The sequence below is a fragment of the Cannabis sativa genome, chromosome 1 (assembly GCF_029168945.1).
Source record: "Cannabis sativa cultivar Pink pepper isolate KNU-18-1 chromosome 1, ASM2916894v1, whole genome shotgun sequence".
Taxonomy (NCBI): Eukaryota; Viridiplantae; Streptophyta; class Magnoliopsida; order Rosales; family Cannabaceae; genus Cannabis; species Cannabis sativa.
In genome coordinates, this window is record NC_083601.1 from 37220594 (window position 1) to 37243496 (window position 22903).

A 22903-nucleotide genomic window follows, 5' to 3' on the forward strand; every position below is an offset into this window, starting at 1 on the left:
ATATTTATTTAAAAAATCTGTTATATATAAATTTATATTTATTGAATTTATAAAATATTACCTCTTGAAAAAAAACCTGACATATTTTTTTAAAAAAAAACTATATAATCACATGAAAATTTTAATTTTAAAAAAACTATATAATCATATTTTTTTTAAAAAAAAACCTGACATTATAATTTTTTAATTAATAAGATCAAACATTGTCCATACATAAAATATCACTACAAAAAATATAAGTATTCATGTCTAATACCTATATTTATGCTCAAAACAATTGTTTGCAAAATTATGAGCATAACACATTACACCAGATCCAAAAGATTATAATTTGTATACTACTGAATGTCAAAGGCAATATACATTGTTCTGCAAATTATTTTAGATCAAAGTGAATAAACATGATCTTTCTAACTCTTTCCCGAGCTGTGTACTAAAGAGAGTCATCAATCAGAAGTCTCGCCCATTCATCCTTCTCATCATCTGGGACACTGAAAAAGTAAGAAACCAGAACATTATCTTACATAATCCACTGAATAATTCTTCATCATATCACATAAAAGAAAATAAAAAAAAAATATGCACACATACAACAAACTATTTAAATTCAAATTTCAGCATTCTAAATAATTAATATTTCCAATAAACTTATATAATATCCTAACAATTATAATGACACTTAACAAATGGCACTAAAACCATAGCTGTTAAGTATGTAATGTTTTGTGCACTAGACCTAAACAAGGACAATATCTCGAATTAGTCTTATTCCATTTTAGACTCAATCGTTCATAACAAATTTTTGCATGTATATAGATAGTGATTAGTAAAACATTTTTAATATTGTGCATGTAACAATACCAAAACTTTCACTTGAGAAACAATCCTTCAAAAGTGATCTACCTATATATACCTAATACAATCCATTAAAGCATTCTTTTTTAAAGAAAACAAAAAAAGCACTAAAACCAACACATATCATCAAATCAAAGAATTAAAGATAAAATTGTGCTCTGAGTTGAGTAGACCAACTGCAATTGCCTATCAAATGAAGCCCAATATTGTTTCAATCTATAGGAATGGAAATCATCACTACAATGCTTAAACATAGCTAAGCATCAAACGGAAACTAATTTTAATACAAAGAAAGCAAGAGACATAAACCCTGGAGATGAATGAATAATTCACACTACGCAACATGCAGATAGTTTGTCAGAATATATTTCAAATTCAACCATCAGCTGCATGATGAAATATTTTATATTATCTTTGTCAAACTAATAAATAAGGTGTTTAACCATCTTTCAAGGCCATACACAAGCAGAAATTGTTGTTTCTAAACAAGTCACTTTTTAAATTCTAAAAGACTAGACATTTGATTATTCTAACTAATTACACATGCCAACTTTGAAATTTATACGCACTGTACCTGACACATCCTTCATTCCCAGAATGTGTATTGGTAAATTATACAAGAATACAAAAAGTGTATGCAACTGCTAAGTGAAAGTGACTATGACATTGTGAAAACAGGCATTACAAGTCTACAACATAAACCAAAGAATCAAAGCTCTTGAAAGAATGTGCTATCAAGTATATCAATTGTGATACTAATAACATAGCCCCATATGTAATTATGTATTTCCCAACATTTTTCTGTGTCGACAAACCCATGATTTAATGCACAAATTTTAAAATGAAAGAATGCCATTTTGCTTATTTTAAGTTCTAAGGCTGTCAATTTGGCAAACTCATCCTTAAGCCTGAACCAAAGACATACCTATGCTGGCATTTTTGGCACGAATACCACCTCTCCCCTTCATACATCTTGAGTTTGCCAAATCAAGTACAGAACAGTATGTAATCGTACAGGAAAATTATGCGGAAAAAAAAAATCTTGACCAAAACAAGCAACAATTCTAGTAGAAACTGCGAGCCTCTCTGGTTATGGCCATACATTTAAGCCTCTATTTCCACAACAATACCATATTAGAAAGAAAGCATTACTCATATAAGGTAAAACAGCAGCAATCATTATTCAGAACTACCCAACAGAAAATCAAACACTCAAAAGAAAGGTAAAAGACAAACACAAAAACATTCCAACAAGATCATCTTTCTTTCTTTCGTTTTTTTGGGTCTATGAAATGGCCACAAAATCATGTGCATGGAATGAATAATTAGTTTTATGTATAAGCATAAATTTTCCATTGGAAATAGACCCATAAATTCTACATATCTGAGCCCTGAAACTAATAATCGCTGAAAGGAAAAAACAAGAATTTAAAGACAACCCAATTAAATTTCACAGAAAATAATTGAAAAGATCGTACCGTTTGAGTTTACAGAATCAACGGTGGACGGTAGTGCAGCCATGGATTCAGTTTAAGCGAAAGTCGATGATGGGTTGTTTAGGAGAGAAAATGATGAGTTTTGAAGGTGGAAAACGAAAGGGGTTTTGGAATGTTAGGGAGAATGAGAAGTGAAGGTTCGAGTATTGGAGTTATCATAGCAGTGGTAAAGTCATATACATATATAAAGTGAGAGAGAGAGGAAGTGAGAAGGTTGTGTAGTGAGGGGTTGATAGCTTTGGAATTGGGATTTGGGAGTGAGAACGAGAGATGTGCCGAACCATGCAATAAGCCATAGACACATATGGATGCAAAAACTACTAGCAAGAACTGAACAAAACAGCAGCCTTAGAATGTGCACAGGAACAAATTTCCAGTTCAAAGAAGTTTTGTACAAAGCAAAAAAAAATACAAAAAACCAAACTCGAGAACTATAAATTATATAAATGTATATGTGAGCGATAGTGATACCTTCAAACTCGAGAAGAACAGCAAACTCGAGAACACGGAGAGGAAGGCGAAGGACTCTCCGGTAGCCTTAGAAGCTCTAAGGAGCGAAGAGGATGAGAATGATTCAGAACAGATTCACACATTCATACACAAAACAACAAGAACAGATTCAGAATCACCAAACCAGAGAGAGAGAGAGAGAGAGAGAGAGAGAGAGAGAGAGAGAATAACCTCTGGCAATGCTACCACCAATCAAGGAACCCGTCACTTGCAGAGATGATCGAAGAAGACAGTCACAACAATGGCTGGTGGCAGATTAATCTTCAGTTTGCTAGGGTTAGGGTTTGTGGGGCTTCGCCTATGGCTGGAGGAGAAAAGAGATAATTTATTGATATCCAAAGTAGTGGAATGGAATTATAATTCCACCAAATGAAAAATGGAAAAGCAATTCCGTTAGTTTGGAGAATATCATTACTATGGAATTCTTTTCCAAAATTATTATTTTCCAACCAAACAAAAGAATCAGGCCCATTAGTATTCCATTCCATTCCTTTCTGGCCCATTACCACCAACCAAACGGGCCCTAAGAGATTAGTTATTCGATCAAAATAATAAAAAAAAATTATTCATGGGATGATAATAAATTATTTTAAAATGCAATCAAATGAAAATTGATTTTTTTTCAATTTTTTTCATTAAATCTTCTACATGCTTAAGATCTAAAGTTTTTCCCCCAAAATTTTTGGTCCGCATCAATCTATCTTTTTCTATATATTTAGGTAAAGAATAGAAACCTCATTACTTTGGCTAGGTGGGTTTTCTGCGATTTTGGGAGGTGAGTCCCAATGCACTCACCAAAATTCTATCATTTTAATGAATTTTGAGTTATTTAGAAAAAAAAAATCAATTAAAAAAAAATCTCGTTACGAGAAAGAAATAAGAACTAATTAAGCAGATAATAAACAGTCATCCAAAACCTTAAAATATAAACATGAACTAAATAGGTCGACCTAAAATATGTAACTAAAAAATAACAATTGCAGATAGTAATACTAATAGGTTGACCTAAAATAACTGACAGTCTCTAACGTGTACACATATTATTACTAATTAATGATAGTATATACATACAACGTCAACATAAATCTTATATATATCTACACTTATAATGTGAGGCACACTCGAGGCTGAGGCTGAGGTTGTGGTTGTGGCTATGGCGTGCTGAAGATTCAAAATCTATGTGGCAGCTACTGCATGCGGTGGTGGAGCTATTAGCTTCAACTTTTATTGAAGTGCTTATCACATCAACAGCTGGTTTGGTCGTCTCTGCTGAAATTACTTTTATCCACTTATTTGGTGGTGAATATAAGTAATTATCATTAGGGTTTCCTTTGCGCCTTCTTGTGTAGACTAGTAAACTCTTTGTTGTTGGTTGCTGATGATCTTCTTCCACTTCCACTTTTTTGGGAAGTTCATTCAAATCTGGTATCTCTAACTTCTTCGTCATGATCATTAATCCCTTAAACTTCAAAGACGAGAGTTATAAACAACTTCAAAAACTTGTACGCCAAACAAATTATAACTTCAATGACAATAAAAACCAATTTAAGCAAAAAAAAGAAATTGATCACTCTTTCCTTCGCAGCTCTTCTAAAAGTTTTTTATTTTTTTTAAAAAATATTTTTATTTATTTACATATTTGAAATTTAAATTAATTTTTTCTTGGAAGATATTTACTGATAATTATTATTTTTTGTAGGTTGATTTTGAATAAATAAAATAGAGATAAATATGGAGAAACAAATAAAATTCTGTTTTTAGTTATAATTTTCAGATTTTTTTTATATATATATTTTTAATTTATAATAATTCTTTTCTAAAAAATAATATAATAATCTATCCCGTACGTATAAACAATATAAATAAATATCCCAACAAACTTCAGGGGAAAAAAACTAGAAAAATAAAACTCATACTCCTGCAGAGTGCAGGCACAAATATAATTCATATCACCTTTGACTCCAACAATAATTTTTTATTTTTTGGTCGTTGTTGGAGTTGGGGGCTACAGTGTGGCTCCACACCTCTACGTACACCGTACACGTTAAGAGCTACAACTCGGTTAAGAGTTAAGGAATGATCCTCAAAATCCTACTCGACAGGTCAACTCGAGATTAGAAACTACCCCAATTCTAATATATAACATCCAAATTCTGTATTAGTATATTGAGCAACTTTTGTAACTTCCACTAATCCATTTGTCAAGCTTGCTTTCTTTTTCTCTTTTTTTTTTTAAATAATAATAATAAATATTTATTTGAAGTAAAAGTAAACAAATAAGACATTGTACGAAAATTCTAAGTAATCATATGAATTCACATCTGTCAAAAATAGTGTGAACAATAATATGTATGTACATTTCAATTACAAGGACTGAAAAATGCAGAATCCCCCCGAGTAGACTACATCCAAACAATCGTAGTTCTAAGTTATGTTCTTTGCATAGAGCATTATTTAAATCCAATTGAACAGCATGATTCTTCTAAATCTAATTTGATTTTATTACCTTAGTAGTCAGCAAGAGCATCTATGACGTCATATTCTTGAGCATTAGTTCCCTGCAGGCACAACCAAACCGAGTTCCTTGCGTTGCTCTTCATCTGGTTGCAAGCTTCCAGGGATTGCACCAAATATCTTCCGAGATGCTTCAAACCCAGAAACAAAATGATGCACTTGGGCCGATAAATCCTCAATGTTCCACTGCAGATTCATTGATGTTGACATATAGTTATTGGAAGGAGATCCTGATTGATTTTTTGTCAACGAATGGTCCAGCTCTGCAGCCTTTAGAAACCGCTCTGTGGCAGCTTCCCAGGAGAGCTCATGTCTCTGTGCATCAGTCAGTTGTGCAGGCTCATCGGCTAGTGCCTTGCGTGTGACCGTAACAAAATCATTGCTCTTATCAAATGTTCGGCAATTTGGGAACTGCTTGAAGAAGTCATTAGACGAATGATTAGCACAAACAACAATCTTTCCCATAGCCAACGCTTCGGCCGTTGTCGTGCAAACCACATCAGTGGTGCTTGGATTCAAGAACACTTTGTATCTACAAAGCAGATAAAAAATGATTAGCATAGAAATGTCATTTCGGAAAATGAAAATTCACTAATTGGTATTTTTTTAATTCATTCAGAAAGATTAGCCTTTCAAACTTAAAAAATCCATTCAACGGCGAGAGTATATAGGAAGTGCTTGAAGATCTCAGAACACAGGAGACAGTGAAAATATATAAAAGTAAAATTACAGAGACAAAAAAATCCAGAGGCAAAAACTAGTATTCAACAAAATGAAGTAGGTAAAGAATAACTTGACAAGAGAAAATAAGCATTAGGTATAACTGCTACCAGGCCATATTTCCTCAGGTTTTCACACCTCTCCAAACAACTCTGACAGATTTTAAAAGGGCCCGACTAAAATTAACAGCTATTATTTCTTTAATTTAAACATTTTTATATATACACTATCTGGATAAGTTACAAGCCAACCAAAACAATTAGAAAAGAAAAAAAAACATGTACTCCCAATAACATGAGGAACTAGATTACATCCTAGAAATTATTGACATGGCTATATAATTCTGCCCATTTTCCCACTTTTTCTTTTAATTGAGGGTTTCAATTCAAGCTCTGTCATATGTATGATTGGAAGATAATATATCTACAACAAATTCAACTTCATGAACAAATAATCAAAATAAGAAGAATCTACTTCCACTTTATTTCATGAATCAAAAGTCAAAAGGAGAAAAAAGCCAAAATTAGCATTTCTTCTGTGATTAGGAAATCAGTGATCAGATGAACCATATATTGAACACTTTGGTTGTTAAAGACAATCTATAAGAAATAGTGATTGGATGGAGCGATTCCAAAATTAAGTATTTGGAGTTGATATTACGAGCAATTACAGGCATAGTTGGTGCAAAATAAGTCCTGAATACTTGACAATCATTATTTTTCTTAAAGAAGTACTAATTTATTAGAGACGAAAAATAGGAAATTTAACAAAATATGGGATAGCTTACTCATGAAAAATAGGATCAGCATGATCACGCCCAGGATGAACTTGAACTGACAATTCCAGCTTCTGAACAGCTTCCTGAACTTCACTAGAGTCTTCTCCACTTCCATATAAATCAACCTGAAGCCCCGTAAGTTCCTTTTGGTGATCATGGAGAAGTTTAAGTAGCTCCCTGTACCCTTTGCTCCACACCATTTTCCCAATGTAGTAAGCAGCTTTTGTAAATGCCTGGTCTCCATTCTGTTGTTGCTCTAGCTTCTTCTTGCCTATCTCAAGAAACTTGGGATTAACTCCATGAACGTTACAAATGATGGACTTAGGGTAATCCTGGGTGGCAGCTGATAATCTAATTACCTAAATCGACAAGACACGTAAAATGTGGTTAGCAACTAAAAAAGAGAGAAACTTAATAAAGTTTCTTAAAGTTTTCACATTCAACTGAACACTTCTAGTATTAAAGCATCAAATATAAGAATAAAGAGTTCTCTAGGAACTCAAGATGCATAAGAAAGAACAAAATTGAAGTTACTTCATGAAATCTAACAGATATAAAGGAATACCTTGTGGCAATATATACTAACAACCCAAGTATTCATGTACTTAAGTAAAAATGCTTGTACTCCATTCTTCTCTCTCCTCACATATTCAAGATAATTGGTGTGAACAATCCCTATAACTAAACAAAATTTAGTTTTCCATCTCTTCCCATGATGATACCATGTAAGATGCTCAGGCTCCTCAAGAATTGCAACATCTGAGTCTTCATCAGGAATTACTTCAGAAATATCTCCGGCAGCAAGAATGCTTCTTTTATCTACAGAAAACTGCACCACAAGTTATGTAGTAAATTGGTATAAGGTTGATATTTGGTTATATTGTAAGGCACCCGCAATTATTTACTTATATGAAGAAGAAAAAAAAAAGATGTGAAATTGTTGATATAATGTGAAATAATAAACATTCTGCAAAACTAAGCCGAAAAAAAAGGTATACGCTTATTGAAATGATAATAAAATCTTCATTCACACCTAGGATGCTTCATAAACTGGAAACTGCCACAAATTAAAGTTATATACCTTTCCAGGATAAAAACGTATAGTGAAATCAGACCTAAACTTAGTCCTCTCCTCAAGCCATTGACGTACGTATGCTTCATGTTCAGTAGGTGAGGAGAATCTGCAATTGTTTGGATAGACCAGCTCTTGATCTTTCAATGATAACCAAGGAATCACTAATGTGACCTTTCGCTCCCCATCTTTTGAAAGATAGGCTGCACGAAAAAGGGGGTTGACAGCAGTTCCAGTCATCCATGGAAGACTGGCAGTAGTGAAAATTGCAATGTGCCGTTTTCTATTCATCTGCATCAGGTCAAAATGTGATAATTAATCATCTTTGTATTGATTCTTATTACAATTGAAAGCAGACATTGTTTAGAAACATTCAACAATCACCATAGATTCTGCAATTGTACAATAATTTTTCTATAAAAAGAAAAACCCAGTGCCTCAGAAAAGTAAAATCCAGATACACCACAACAAACAATAACAACAGAAGAAACACCTCTTTTCTTTAGAAATCACATGCTCAAGTGTCATATGCATGGTTTCACTACGTTCATTGTAGACGTACACGAAAAGCTAAGGCATTATGTACTAGAAAATGAAGGTGTTAGATGTAGATTATCATAGAAATCCACAAACCATACAAAACTGTAGTCACAAATTCAATAGTATCAAGTGATCCAAATAATCTTAACTTTTTTTTGTGTATGTGTGTGTGTGAGTGAGTGAGTGTAGCTGAATGTATAGGTTAAATAATGCAGTTAAGGGAAATATAGGTAGAATAATGCAGCATCTCATGTGGCAATTAGGGGGAAAAATTGTTCATTTATTCCAACAATCAGACTTCATTCAAAATAATAATCGGTATATAATATATATATAACTATTCCTACTAACAAGAAATAATTTAAGATCATAATTTAGTTTATACATTATATATATTCCAAAAACATAAAGAACCAAATCTTAAAGATTTCAAACAAAAACTTCAACAATAAATTAAAATGGTTATCCCGTTATCATAAAAATAACAAATAATCAAGAAACCATGTTCTCCTCAATTTTCAGAAAGAAACTTCACAAGCAAACAGGGGCGAAGCTATGTGTCTGGATTTTGGCTAAATTGTTTACATTTATATACATAATACTTTCCGAAACGAGAAGAGCAAAATAATACGTGGTATTGATAGCAAACAAATAATTGAGATTCGAAAAGAAATTTAAGAATGGCGACCATGATTTCATTTTCACGAATCTGCTCAGTACTTACATTTTTAAAATTTCTAATCGGAAGACATATAGAAATGAAAAATAAACAGTAACTAAACTAAGATACCTTAATAGCTATGAAGAGCAGATAAACAGCAAGGAAGTGGTGCGGCGGAGGATGAAGAAGTTAAGGTTTTGTGGAATTTAATAGGAAAAACAATAGCTTTGCCGGAGAAAGCACTGCGGGTTTCCCCAAAATGGAATTGGAGAGGGAGAAAAGGAAAAGGATTAAAAAAATGACTTCTGGGTTTACTTTCCCTTATTTTAATTTATAAGTCTCAGTTAATCAAATAATAATGATAATTTATAAGTCTTAAAAGGATTTTTCTTATTTAAATGTATAGTTTAACTCCTGTTGCATATTATTATGTGGGTTCATTTTACCTTGTTTTAGTGCTATAACTATTACTATTATTTATTTTTATTATTAATATTATTATTTATAAAAGACAATGCTCATAAACAAAAATCATTAAGTGTATCATAGTGTTTCTCTCAAAAAAAAAAGTGTATCATGGTGCCATATTTATTATTAATGGAAAAATTTATAGTATACATAGATAATTTTAATCTGTTTTGGTATTTCTTTTTGTGTGTGTAAATGTAATAAAATTCACATCCTAAATAATTGAAATGTATATAAACTATTATTAAAAGATTAGATTAATAATGGGTAACTATGAGTAAACTTACCCACTGTTAATTAAGGGAGACTTTTAAAGTATTTTTTGGGCAAATGGTAAGTAAATTATTTATTATTTATTTTTTAAGAAAACTTTCAGTAGTTCAATCATTCATATTCATTCATTTATAAAAAAATAATAAGTAACTAATTTTGAGAAAATTAAATGTGAAAACTTTTCACATGAGTACTTGGCATCATTTGATTGGCTAATGATGGAGTGCACGGTACGGTACGGGACTTTCAACGGCAAATCCGTTTACCGCTTGAAGAAGCAAAATAGAAAGAAAAAGTCGTTAAAAAATAGGGAGAAAATTGGGTTGGAGCAAAAGCAAACTAAAAAATTTATAATACGACCGGTAGTTCGCATCACTATTTTTTTTTCTTTTTTTTTCTCACACTATCATCCCCATTAACTGTCTGGAAACCTTATTATCCAAAAAAAAAAAAAAAACAAACAAACAAACAACTTTCTGGAAACTTCACCATAATACCCAAAAACATCTCGATCCAAAACTTCACATTTACGAACCGAGGACTTTTATAATCGAGTCTCGCCAAACACAGGTGACTACTTTAATGATTTCTTCTCTTGAAATTTTGGTTTTTATTGAATTCTAGTACTTTTTGGTTTTGTTCTTAGGAAAAGAAGAAAAGAAGGTGAGTGATTTTTTTTTTTTTGGAAGGAAATGGTAGTTGCTGAAGATAGACGTATAGTTGTTCAAGCCCTGGCTTGAGCAAGCTGATATTTATTTTTTAACTAAAGAATGAAATGACTTATTGGGGTTTTAGTTTTTTGTTTTTTTATCCATTTTTGTTTCTTTGCCACGGATTGGAACATTAGGGTTTTGAGTCATTGACAGTGAAAATGTGTCTTTTGTCACCGTTTAGAATAAAACTACTCTTGAAAATGCTTCAGGTGTTAACCAGATTATGTGGGTTTCAATTGAATTAATAAACTATGCATCAAAAGCTGTACAAAATGATTATGAGGATAGGATATGTTAGGTGTTTCATTTTATGCTTTGGCAAGCTATCTAGAAGGGCTGGCTATTTCTTAACTGTAATGAAACAATGTTTTGAATCAGTAAGGACCAAAAGGACCCAGAATAGTCAAAGCAGTTGTTTAAGCGTCAGCATCACGTCTCTGTATTTTGCTGTTTTATGTATGCAGTTGCCTTTGAGGAGGCTCTTTGTATTTACTTAAAGCTTTACAATGCTATTGTAATTTTTTTTTTTATTTGGTAATAAATATAGTGATAACTGTACCAGTTTTAAGCTTAAAGGAATGTTGTTGGGTCATACCGGTGGTCTACCCGAGCTTAGATTATCAAGGAATCAGCTACTGGCTGACAAAAAATCTGAGTTAGATGAGGATGACAGTGCAGACAGTACCGAGCAGTTGTTATACTCAGCCTCCTTTGAAGAACTTGCAGAAAATAGTATTCAGTATGATACTGTTATATGGCTTTGTATATCACTGTTGCTGGTTTTAGCTTGGGGAGTTGGTATCTTCATGTTGCTATATCTTCCTATCAGAAGACGTATTCTCCGGAAGGATATTTCCTCGCGCAAATTATATGTGACACCTAATGAAATAGTTTACAAGGTAAACCTATATTTTTTGTATTTTAAAGAAATAAACTACAGCTCAAAGTGTTTTTTTTTTTTTGGTGAAGGTTTCGAGACCTTCGTTCATTCCCTTTTGGGGGATCACGACAATTGAGAAACACTTGCCACTTTCCCTAGTCATTAATATTATCATCGAACAAGGTAATGATCCAGTTAGTGTTTGTTCTTTCTAAAGCCAATTTCCTTATAATATTGTCTTGACGAGTTGCCCCATTTCCACCATTTTATTGATACTTACATCTTCAATTTTGTTGTATCTAATTTTTTGTTACCCGAATGTGGAACTATGCCTGCAGTACATGCCCATTACAGTAAATTATTTAATGAATAATTACTGCCTTTGAGGCTGTGTGTTTACTTCAATCTACTGTAAATTTCATAGAGTACAAATTAATTGATGAAGTTATTTCTTTGTTCATTTTGTCGTCTTTAGGATGCTTGCAGTCAATGTATGGAATACACACCTTCAGAGTTGAAAGTATAGCGCATGGAAAAGCTGCACGTGTAGATGAATTACAGATTCAAGGTGTTTCCGATCCTGATGATTTGAGGAAGGTGTGATAGTTTTGTTTTATACTATAATGTAGTAGAGTCTGAGTGGCTTTAGCTTGCACAGGAATCAGGGGATCCTACTTTGTGTTGCACTATCATTTGAACAATGTGAAATTGAAGTCTCATATGAGTTCTTTCTCTTCATGATTTACAGGTCATCATAACAGAAGCTTCAAAGACTATGCTGGATATTGATAAAAGTTGGAAGCCTTCTGCTTTAGCTGCTGAAGGAGAAAACTTTAGTCGGGGGGGATCATTGTCTGAGGGACCAGCTGTTTTCAGATCGCCAGTCAAAAGCTTGAAGGTAATTATGGATCTCCAGATCTCTACATCTCTCTACTATTCTCTCAACATGGCTGCGTGCCTACAAATGAGAAGCAAATTCATATTTGGAAGAAGTGTAAAAAAGATATGAGGAATTAGGAAAGTTCATTTTTACGCTCTGTTGGTATGCAGTTGAATTACTAAATTTTTCATTAAGCCTTTTCCCCAACTGAACCATGGAAACAGACATCTCTTCAAAGTTTCCGGCTGTTTTCTTCTCTCTACTCTCGTTTATAAGAAACGATTATAAGAAGAGGAGTCTAATCTGAAGAAATCATTCGAAAATTTCCTAACCAAACATTAGTAATAATATAAGAGCACTTTCCTTATCATCCAAGAAGAGAATTCAAACTCATATTAGGCAGAAGTGTAAAGGATGTTGAATTACTAGATTTTTTGTTAAGGCTTTTCCCAGCTGAGCTATGGATAAGGCCATCAAAGTTTCCAGCTGTTTTCTCTACTTTGGCTTATAGGAAGTGACTATGAGAAGAGGATTCTATTCTGAAGAAACCATTCGAAAATTTCTGTAAATCATTAGGATTAATATAAGAGCACTTTCCTTATCATCAGAGAATGAATTCATATTAGGGAAAAGTGTAAAGCATATGAGGAATTAGGAAAGTTTATTTTTTTTTACGCCCTGTTGGTTGTCAAGTCTTTTCCCCAGCTGAGCTATGGAAAGGGGCATCTCTTCGCATATTCCAGCTGTTTTCTCTACTCTGGCAAGGACTATAAGAAAAGGATTATATTCTGAAGCAACCATTAGAATCCTTAAGAAACCATAAAGAACACTTTCTTTATCATCAGAGAAGCGAATTCATTTTAGAAAGAAGTGTAAATGATATGAGGAAGTAGGAAAGCTCATTTTTTTACTCTCTGTTGGTATGCAGTTGAATTACTAGAAAATTTGTCAAGCCTTTTTCCCCAGCTGAGTTATGGAAAGGGGAATCTCTTCTAAGTTTCCAGCTATTTTCTCTGCTCTGGCTTATAAGAAACGACTATAAGTAGAGGATCATATTCTTTAGAAACAATTCAAAAATTTCTAGAACCAAACATTCGGATTAATATAAAAGCACTTTCCTTATCATTAGAGTTTTCTGAGATGCTGAGTAAATTTACGGAAGATTGATAGATTGAGGTTTGCAAGGTTTATTCATTCTTAGATTTTCTATAGGAGGTAGAGGTTTTCTGATTCACGGTTCACTTAATTCGCATTAAGTCTTCTATGGAGGATACATTTATCTTGCAATACTCTTTTGATTAAATCTGTTCCCCTGACATTTTAGATTTCTTGTCCATAATTTTCTTATAAATGATGGTTGGTCATTTAACATTGGTCAAACCATGTTTGGGTACTTTTTCACAGATGACAGCTTCCCCACGCTACTCTTTGATGGACCGCAGAGGCATAGTTCCCGGAGATTTACTGCTTCATAAACTCGAAGAAGTAAATAGATCAGTGAAGGTATACTCTTTCGTTTGATATTCATGTCATTGGCTGCCTTCCTTGTTTTGCTTGTCATGCATTTGGTTGGTTCATGTCTTATTAAAACTGTATCTGCTTTCCACTTCGTGTGCAGAGACTCGAGTTTCTGATTGAAAAGTCAAATCCTCCCCCTGAAGGCAGCTGATATAAAGCCTCATGGACTCATGAGTTGTTGTTGTATAGGTTATTTGAGCTGCTTCTCATGATTGCATCTATACCTTAGGATTTTTGCTAGAGTTATTTTGGTATTAAAGAGGCAATGTAATGGGTCCACTTGTTACGCCTATGTGTTTACGAGGGAACAGAGCATATTCAAAGTGAACATTTATTGCCAACCGTAGAAGCTTTTCACCTTTACCTACCTATGTGAAGTGGGGAGGAGAAATTGAAAAAGACTTAACTCTGTCTTTCTAATGAATGTTAGGAGGCATCCCTTTGTATAGGTTTAACCTCTCTTTCTAAAAATTGGCCTTTTTTTTGTACAAACTCTCCATTTCATTTTTGCACATCTCAATCTTCCAAATGCTGCTATGCTTTACAATTGATGAGTGAAGGAACTGTCTTATTTTGGGCGTTTATTATGTGGATCTATGGCTTTGAGTTTCAAAATGTGATTTTTTTTGGGGGGGAAGTTGGATGAATTTTTAATTTTTAAATTAATATAATATATATTTCTGTAAATTAACCTAATAAATAGGGAGAATAAGTTAATTGTTAAGGGTTGGGGGTTTGTGGATCTCTTGCAGCGGCTGCTGTTTATGTTGTGTTGGCTAAAGGGATCGTCACCATTTCGCCTCATGGCGATGGTGGTGGGCTGGTGGCTATTGTTAGTTAGTATTGGGTGGCGTTTGGTTGTAACTTTGTGCAGTGGAGACCTCTCCCTTCCTCAACCTTGTTTAGAGACATTCTACGAGGTTCTACAAGTAGTTGTTTCTGACTCTGGCCACTATATGATGATTTTGTAAATAATGAGGGAAGGATGCGGGCTTGCCCCAAAGTACAGTGCACGCTCGTGTTGTTCTATCTCATTTCTTGGTGAATCATATAGAATAGCGTGCTCTATTTTTTATTTTACTTGGAAGAGTGGCTCTTCTTAGTGCTGGTTGGGTTTAGATTATGGTGTTGGCTTTATGTATTTTATTTTTTCATTATCACTATGTTTGTTGTGATGTTGTCTTTGTGTCTCTATTTGCTGGAGATGTGTGTTTTCTTGGTGTTTTGATTTTCTTTGTAATTGTTGTGTTGTTGTTTGGTTAATTTCTTGTAAGTTTGTGTAGTTTTACTTTCCATTGATTTTGAGTACTTTGTACATTTTCTCTTTAAATGATATTCAAATTTCAGAAAAATTAAGAGTTGTCCTATTTTCTTATGTTTCTTTAAGTCATGTACTTAGTCTTGAGCATTTGAACTTGCAAATTTTGCAGCATTTGTCCTCAATTCTATTGTCCTTGGTCATGCAATGTACTCTTAGCTAACGTTTGCTTATAAAATAAAAATGGAATAGAGATGATAGTAAGAATCGAACTACAAAGGAATGGAATTTTTATTTTTTGGTTAGTAAATACTATACAATCAATTATTATTATTAATTATATATAATAATTATGGTTAGTAAATAATAGTAAATAATTATAATAATTTTGCAAATTAAAAAATTAATTATATTTATTTTATATAAAATGTGGTTATATAACAGAATTCTAAATTTATTGTAAATTATTGGGTGATTTTTTTTTTAAAAAAAAGTTTTTTATTCAAAAATAATAGTTTTCTATTCAAATCAAATCTTCCCATTTTTACGAAAACGATTCAGTTTGTTAATTACTTAACAGTAATAACTTATTTATTTTTTTATAAAAACAAAAAAAACTAACATATATTATTATAGTTACGTGACAGACCAACGTGGGAACAAACTTACTGACAAAAGCCTCATACACTACATTCAGGAGGTACATCTCTATTACCCTTTTCTTTCTTTTCTTCTTTTCTTTTTCACATACTATACATTCATATATTATAGGGTAATTTGCGGCAAAACCTCTTAAAGTGGACAGGTTTTTACAACTAACCCCCTAATCTAAAATTTTGGTGGTAAAACTACCTAAACCACTAGTCCGTTAGCAGTTAGCCATTTCCATCCATATTTGGCTGTTAAGTGCCAGGTTGGAATGTCCACGTGTACACAGTGTACACGTGGCACAATTTTATTAGTCCACATAAATAAATATATAAAAAAATAAAAAAAAATTAATTATTTTAAAAATAAAAAATAAAAAAAATTATTTTTCTTTAAAAATTAAAAAAATAATAATAATTTTACATTTTTTTCTTTTTTTTTCCTTTCTTTCTTTTTTTTTTCTTTTTCTTTCTTTTGCAAACACCCTCTTCTTCTTCTTATCTTTCTCTCTCTCGCAGGTAGGCAGCCATGGAAGACCACCATGCCATCTCTAATCTCTCTTGATCCCCCTCTCTCTCTCTCGGCCATCTCTGTCGATACCCTTCTCTCTCTCTCTCAGCCATCTTCTCTTTCTCAATCCCCCCTCTGTCTCTCTCTCTCTCCCGATAATACCCAAGGACCATGTCGCCGTCGTCGCCGTCGTCGAGGACCACGGACCCAGGTGCCGTCGCCGTCGTCGAGGACCACCACGCCAGGTAAAACCCGATCCCCTATCCCTCTCTATTTGCTCGATCTCCTCTCTCTCTCTCTCTCTTTCTCTCTCTTTAGATCTAGGGATTTCTATAAAAAAAAAAATTTGCAATCATCAAGATCTGTGTATATATATATCCCTATTTGTGTATTATCGTGTTTATTATTTTCAGATATGAGAAAAGATAATTGTTGTTGGGGAAAATAAATTTAGGGTTTTCATATTTGAGTTTTGGGACTGAAATTTTGTGTATATATTTGTGTGTTTATTTGTTTGTTAGATTTGAATATTTTTTAATTTGGGTTTAGTATTTAATTTTTTTGTGTGATATGGATTTGAAAAATAGGTTGTGATGGTAGTTTCGGTAGTGGTGGGCGGTGGTGTTTACGATGGTTATGGATGGTGGTGGTTTACGGTGGCTACGGTGGCTACGGATGATGGTGGTTTCGGTTGTGTTGGTGGTGGTGTTTACAGTGGCTTTGGAGGGAAGTGGTGGATAGATAGAGAGAGAGAGCTGAGATGAAGAAGAAGAGGGTATTTGCAAAAGAAAGAAAAAGAAAGGAAAAGAAAGAAAGGAAAAAAAGAAAAAAAAATGTAAAATTAAAAATGTTTTTTTTTTTAATTTTTAAAGAAAAATAATTTTTTTTTATTGTTTATTTTTAAAATAATTAATTTTTTATTTTTTTATATATTTATTTACGTGGACTAATAAAATTGTGCCACGTGTACACTCTGTACACGTGGACATTCCAACCTGGCACTTAACAGCCAAATATGGATGGAAAGGGCTAACTGCTAACGGACTAGTGGTTTAGGTAGTTTTACCACCAAAATTTTAGATTAGGGGGTTAGTTGCAAAAACCTGTCCACTTTAGGAGATTTTGCCGCAAATTACCCTATATTATATATGTGTGGAATCTGGAATGTATTTTTATACCTGGTTATATTAATTTGTTGTAGCTAGAGTTGATGTTTGAAACTCGCTTCTTATGGTTGCAATTTAGTTTAACTCCTTTAAATTTTTTGTATCCAAATAGTTGTAACTTATAATTCAATTTTAAGAGAAATTGAAGACAAAATTGTAAGAAAGTCCCAATAATTTTTTTTATATATACATATTATTACGATAAATATTTCTTTTTATTATAAGCACTAAACATTTCTTTGTTTATCAAAAGATCATACAAGTTTTCCTTCTCACGTCTTTCCATGGATCAACTCTGATGAAAGTTACTTTTTTTTATTATATCAACAGACATATAGGTTATTCTTTCTATTTAGTATATAGTATATTTTCACATTTAGTATATCATATATTTATATATATAAATGTGTAATATATATATATTTTTTTGCAATTACAAGTCCACTGAAACTTATCTTAATAATCATAAAAGTAATATTTAAATTAAATTTTTTAGGATCATCGTTTGCTTCTCCAAAAAATTACGGAGAGATTATCAGTCATTAAATGGAGAATCCAGTTATATGTAACGGATGAGCCCAAAGTACAGTCAATTCACCATTCAAACTGCTGAGTTGATGAAAGATTAAGATAACGTTTTACTATGCTTAATTTTATTTTTCATAAGGTTTTCTATATTTTGTATACATACTTTTTGCAGGATGAAAAGTGCAAAGTAAAAATATTACACTATTCCTTTAACCGAAGTAAAAGAAGATTAGAAACAACTATTATGGTGACCTGTAATTTTTTTTTTTACAATTACATATATAGCGACTAACATAAAACTATGCATATGTGTCTTGCACGTAACTTTCTTCTAGTATATTTATAAATCTCTGATTATATTTTTTTTACACCTAATTATTAAAACAAAAAATTATAGAATTATAATTAAATAAAAAGTATTTTACGGCATAAATATTTAAATTTAACTTATAATTATAAATAAATATTTTAAATTTAATTTTTAGCAGTTATAATTACGATTCTAGAATTTCTATGGGTATTTAGATGTTAAGTGTTAAGTAAATTAGGATGGGATAATTTTCTATTGGTTCAATTTATTAATTTTTATTTTTAAAAAAAATAGTTTAAATATAATGATAAAAAAAATGACACGTAAATAATAATTTAATAGTTAACCATTATTTATTTATAAAATTTTTAAAATATAAATTTATTTAAATATTTATTTACGGATAAAAATTAAAGTTAAATATTTATACAGTAACTAAATAAATATAAGACAGTTTTTTTGGAAAGGAAAAAAAAAGGGTAAATACCATTTTGGACTCTGTGTTTTGCAAAAGTTACAGATTGGACCCTGTGTTTTGTTAAATGACAAAATGGACCCTGTATTTTCTAAAATAGTAAAAATAAGACCCTGAGCTTAATTTTAAACAACTTTTTTTTAAATATAACTAACTTGAAGACAATGCTTAATACGAACAGATACAAAAAAAATGTAAACAGTTTTGTCATAACAATTTTAGATCGGATTATAATTAAACTTTGTTTTGACAAAAAATCAATCCAGGGTCCTATTTGTACTAATTTAGAAAATACAGGGTCCATTTTGTCATTTAACAAAACACAGGGTCCAATTGATAACTTTTGTAAAACAGAAGGTCCAAAATGGTATTTACCCCCAAAAAAAGACAAAAAAAAAAAAAAAAAAAAAGCTAGATATTGGGTGGGGACCAAAATACACAACCCGAGAAAGAGGAGTCAGGAGTGAATTCTCATTGATAGCGACGTAGCTTATTGGTTTTAGAGCATTGGGAGCTTTTTGCTCTTATCACATACAATTTGGTACACTTTTTACAGAAAAATAACAACTTAAAGATTTGTTGGTACACGTATCGCATTTAAAATATTAAATTAATAAAAGTTTTTACCAAAAATAACTTTTTTTACTAACAAAACACAAAAAGTGATATGCCTATTATCTCTTTCGGTACACTGACACAACGTCTATATTCTCAAAATTTAATTACATTGTATATGTAACCCGATGCTTTTAATGGAGGTTGCCCATTAAAATAGTCCTGCCACATGTAATATAATTTAATTTTTAAGACAAATTTCATGTAAAGTGTTAGAGCCATATGTCATTTTTTTCTTTTTTTTTTTCAATTCTTTTATTAAATAAAAGTTATTTTTTACTTAAAAAATTATTTTTAATATAATGTGAGATCATACTAAGAAAATAAGAGAAATAAAAATATAATATTTTAGAATGATAGATTTATTTTGACAACTATAAATATTAAAAAAAAAATTAATTAGTAATTTTTCCCCTTGACATGTACTAAATCGTGCCTACTGAATTTTTTTGACCATTAAAAATTCTCCTGAACTATTGAGATTGTTAAATTTAAGGACTTTTGTCTAATTTTAGTAAAAAAAATTTAACATGGATGAAAGTTTAAGTAGCATGATTTAGTACATATCAAAGTTTGAGGGCATGATTTGGTAGATATCAAAGTCTGAAGATAATAATTTAGTACATTAACAATCACTGAAACAGTAAAATTGAATGAAATTAGACAAAAATACTTAAATTTAACAATCTCAATAGTTCGAGAAATTTTTAACGGCTAAAAAAATTCAAAGACACGATTTACTACTTGTCAAAATCAGGAAAAATTACTAATTAGCCTTAAAAGAATATACTGTAAGTACTAATAGTGTGATGTCCCATTATTGATTGGATACTTAATTAATATGTCGACTAGTATAATATATTTTAGCATTTCTCGTGACAATATTTTTTAACCAATTTCAAGAGGAATCAATAAGAAAAATCATAATATCCGCCTCTTTGCATTTTTCTTATCGAGTAAAAGATAAAAGGTAGGAATAGCATCCAACAAAACTGGTACTCTGTTTGGATACAGAAAAGGAAAGGAGAGAAAAATCAATTGTGGAAAAGCGAAAGTGGTGGAGAAAATATGTGTACTTTAGAGAAGCGCGGTAATTTATTCTTCCTTACACTCACCGGCGACGACGATCACCGCCTTGGCCCCGATGCCATCGACTCCATCCTCTCCGCTATTTCCCAACTTAAATCCCAAGCCACACCTGGCTCCGTCCTCATCACGACCGCCCAAGGCACCAAGTTTTTCTCAAATGGATTCGATCTCGCCTGGGCCCGATCCGCCGACTCCAAATCAGGCGCCGTCACTCGCCTCCGTCAGATGGTCGCTTCCTTTAAGCCAGTCGCCGCCGAATTAATCTCCCTCCCGATGCCGACGATCGCTGCCCTTCCTGGCCACGCCGCTGCCGGAGGCTTTTTATTGTCCCTGTGCCACGACTACATATTGATGCGGAGAGATAAAGGTGTTCTCTACATGTCCGAGGTCGATTTAGGACTTCCGTTTCCAGACTACTTCGCTGCAGCAATGAGGTCGAAGATAGGATCGGTTTCGGCTCGGCGGGACGTGATGCTCAAGGGGGCGAAGATCAAGGGCGATGACGCAGTTAGAATGGGGATAGCCGAGTCGGCGCACGATAGCGCGGAGAAGACCTTGGAGGCTGCGGTGCGCCTGGCGGAACAATTGGCCAAGAGGAAGTGGAATGGCGAGGTTTACGCGGAGATAAGGAAGAGTATGTTCCCGGAATTGTGCGGCGTGCTTGGAGTTTCCACAAAAGTTATTGCCCCAAAGCTTTGATGGAAAACCTTTCTGGATTTTCAATCAATTAAAAAGTTTTAAGGTTTTTTCATTAAAGATAATATCCCGTTTCAATGATTTCATATGCAGATTAATCTATAAGAACAAATGCCATAATGTTGGAATGAAAAATGATGATGTTTTTCTTCGGCTGAACATAGAAGAAACGGAAATTTCACTTGTGTAGTTGTGTATAGATAATGTTATAAATCTTTTGGTTGGGTGAAATTATTTTGATCGGTTGTTTCATAAGTTATTAATCATTTGTTGCATGTATGATGATATATAAAATGGAGGGGATTAAATTAAAGCTCTAAGTAATAAATTGTTAGCAACAACAGGTACTAACTCCTGAGAAGTTGGCACCAGCAGCCCACATAGCCAACATATGATATGAGCTACTTATTGTGCTCACCAGGGATCTACAAAGAAAAATTAAGACTCTTTAGAGAACAAAGTATCTAGTTTAGCTGCGTAGGCTGTTGCTTAGCTGCTTATTACGTTTGTGTGTCTGTTCTTGGTTTCTTCTCTGTTAGTGTGACACCTTGTTAGTGTCTCATGTCTCTTTTTCTAGATTTATTTGCTTTAATTGATGCTTTTTCTGGTTATATGTTGTGTTGGATACCAAGGAAATGTAATGAGGGTGCTCATAGTCTAGCTGTTTGGGCAAAGAACAGGTTCGGTTCCATTGATGATGGGAGGTAGATCCTTTTGTATCTACAGAGTTTTTAAAATGAGACAATAGTCTTTAAATAAGTACAATTGTGGTGGTCAATAAATAACGCAAATCTGTAATTCTCTTCATTTGCTATCCATAAAAACTTTTCTGCCCATAGCGTTAATGCTGGGTGGTAATGTGAAATATTAAGTTTTAAGGGTTTAATCTTAGAACCTTTTAAGTAATATATAGAGATGGAAATTTGGCGGTTAATGTACGGGGAGTGCAATCTCCATCCCTGCTACCCATCCCCGTCCCATCCCCGTCTAATAACCAACGAATTTAGGGTAGGGGAATACCCATCGGTTATGGAGAACCCATCGGGTATCCATTAAGGTAAAATGAAAAAAAAAAATAATTGAAAATAATTGAAAAAAATAAATTAAACCAATATTCTCACAAATATTTTTTATGCATTCATAATTCATAGAAGATAAAAGATAAACCTACCTAAAAAAAAAGCATAACTTAGTAGAAAATAAAAATTAAATATGTCTTAAAGTTTGAAAAAAAAAAAACAAAAAAATCATAACCCAAGTATAGGATCATAGTCTCATACCTCTCAAGCCTCCCAACAAATTAAAAAGTAAACAAAGATGAAATTAAGAATCGAGAAGAAAAATATATTTACACATGTAATCCACAATGATCATCAATTCACTATCGTCATTATATCTTCATAATTTAAGCATATGATATATAATTTTCATTATCAATGATAACTATATATATGTTAAGAATAAAAAAGAAATTATATATATCTATATCGGGGTCGGATATGGTGCGGATAGTATTATCCCCGCCCCCGCCCCATTCCCGCTTCGGGTATTGAAATTGTCTCTCATCACCGCCCCATTAACCACCAAGACGGGGAATCTCCACCCTATTAGGGGCGGGTCCCCGCGGTTACCTATTCCCGCGGTATAAATTTCCATCTCTAGTAATATAGCCACCTTTGAAAAGAGAATAATATTTGTACTTAAGAAAAAAAGGTGAATTTCAATTATTT

At 32.7% G+C, this 22903-nt stretch overlaps 3 protein-coding genes and 2 long non-coding RNA genes across 8 annotated transcripts; 3 read left to right on the top strand and 2 right to left on the bottom strand.

The window, feature by feature from the left end:
• Positions 1–313: 313 nt before the first annotated feature.
• LOC133037249 (uncharacterized) lies at positions 314–3310 on the bottom strand. Of its 2 annotated transcripts, XR_009687375.1 has the most exons (4): positions 3033–3310; positions 2823–2898; positions 2334–2681; positions 314–491 (listed from the first exon to the last, which is right to left on the bottom strand). It is a non-coding gene; the product is annotated as an uncharacterized LOC133037249 (long non-coding RNA). The 2 variants fall into 2 exon arrangements; XR_009687374.1 differs by lacking the exon at positions 2334–2681 and having other exon boundaries at positions 3033–3250.
• Positions 3311–5145: 1835 nt separating this feature from the next.
• Positions 5146–9530, bottom strand: LOC115706653 (digalactosyldiacylglycerol synthase 2, chloroplastic). 2 transcript variants are annotated; one of them, XM_030634370.2, is made up of 5 exons: positions 9276–9530; positions 7955–8236; positions 7439–7702; positions 6883–7232; positions 5146–5907 (listed from the first exon to the last, which is right to left on the bottom strand). In XM_030634370.2, exons 2-5 carry the CDS (start codon positions 8234–8236, stop codon positions 5412–5414), a joined length of 1392 nt encoding a protein of 463 aa, XP_030490230.2. In that variant the 5' UTR covers positions 9276–9530; the 3' UTR covers positions 5146–5411. The 2 variants fall into 2 exon arrangements, with proteins under 2 accessions (XP_030490230.2, XP_030490229.2); XM_030634369.2 differs by lacking the exon at positions 9276–9530 and having other exon boundaries at positions 7955–8242.
• A 647-nt stretch (positions 9531–10177) lies between these two features.
• On the top strand, positions 10178–14429 carry LOC115707649 (uncharacterized). Of its 2 annotated transcripts, none has more exons than XM_030635669.2 (7): positions 10178–10457; positions 11148–11499; positions 11570–11663; positions 11956–12077; positions 12229–12378; positions 13765–13863; positions 13979–14429. In XM_030635669.2, exons 2-7 carry the CDS (start codon positions 11179–11181, stop codon positions 14027–14029), a joined length of 837 nt encoding a protein of 278 aa, XP_030491529.2. In that variant the 5' UTR covers positions 10178–10457; positions 11148–11178; the 3' UTR covers positions 14030–14429. The 2 variants fall into 2 exon arrangements, with proteins under 2 accessions (XP_030491529.2, XP_030491530.2); XM_030635670.2 differs by having other exon boundaries at positions 10204–10457; positions 11163–11499.
• Positions 14430–16244: 1815 nt separating this feature from the next.
• On the top strand, positions 16245–17184 carry LOC133029265 (uncharacterized). Its single transcript, XR_009683419.1, has 2 exons — positions 16245–16539; positions 16882–17184. It is a non-coding gene; the product is annotated as an uncharacterized LOC133029265 (long non-coding RNA).
• A 3036-nt stretch (positions 17185–20220) lies between these two features.
• Positions 20221–21404, top strand: LOC115706832 (enoyl-CoA delta isomerase 2, peroxisomal). The gene has a single exon (XM_030634583.2). The coding sequence runs from the start codon at positions 20457–20459 to the stop codon at positions 21174–21176; it is 720 nt and encodes a 239-aa protein (XP_030490443.2). The 5' UTR covers positions 20221–20456; the 3' UTR covers positions 21177–21404.
• The last annotated feature ends 1499 nt before the right edge of the window (positions 21405–22903 follow it).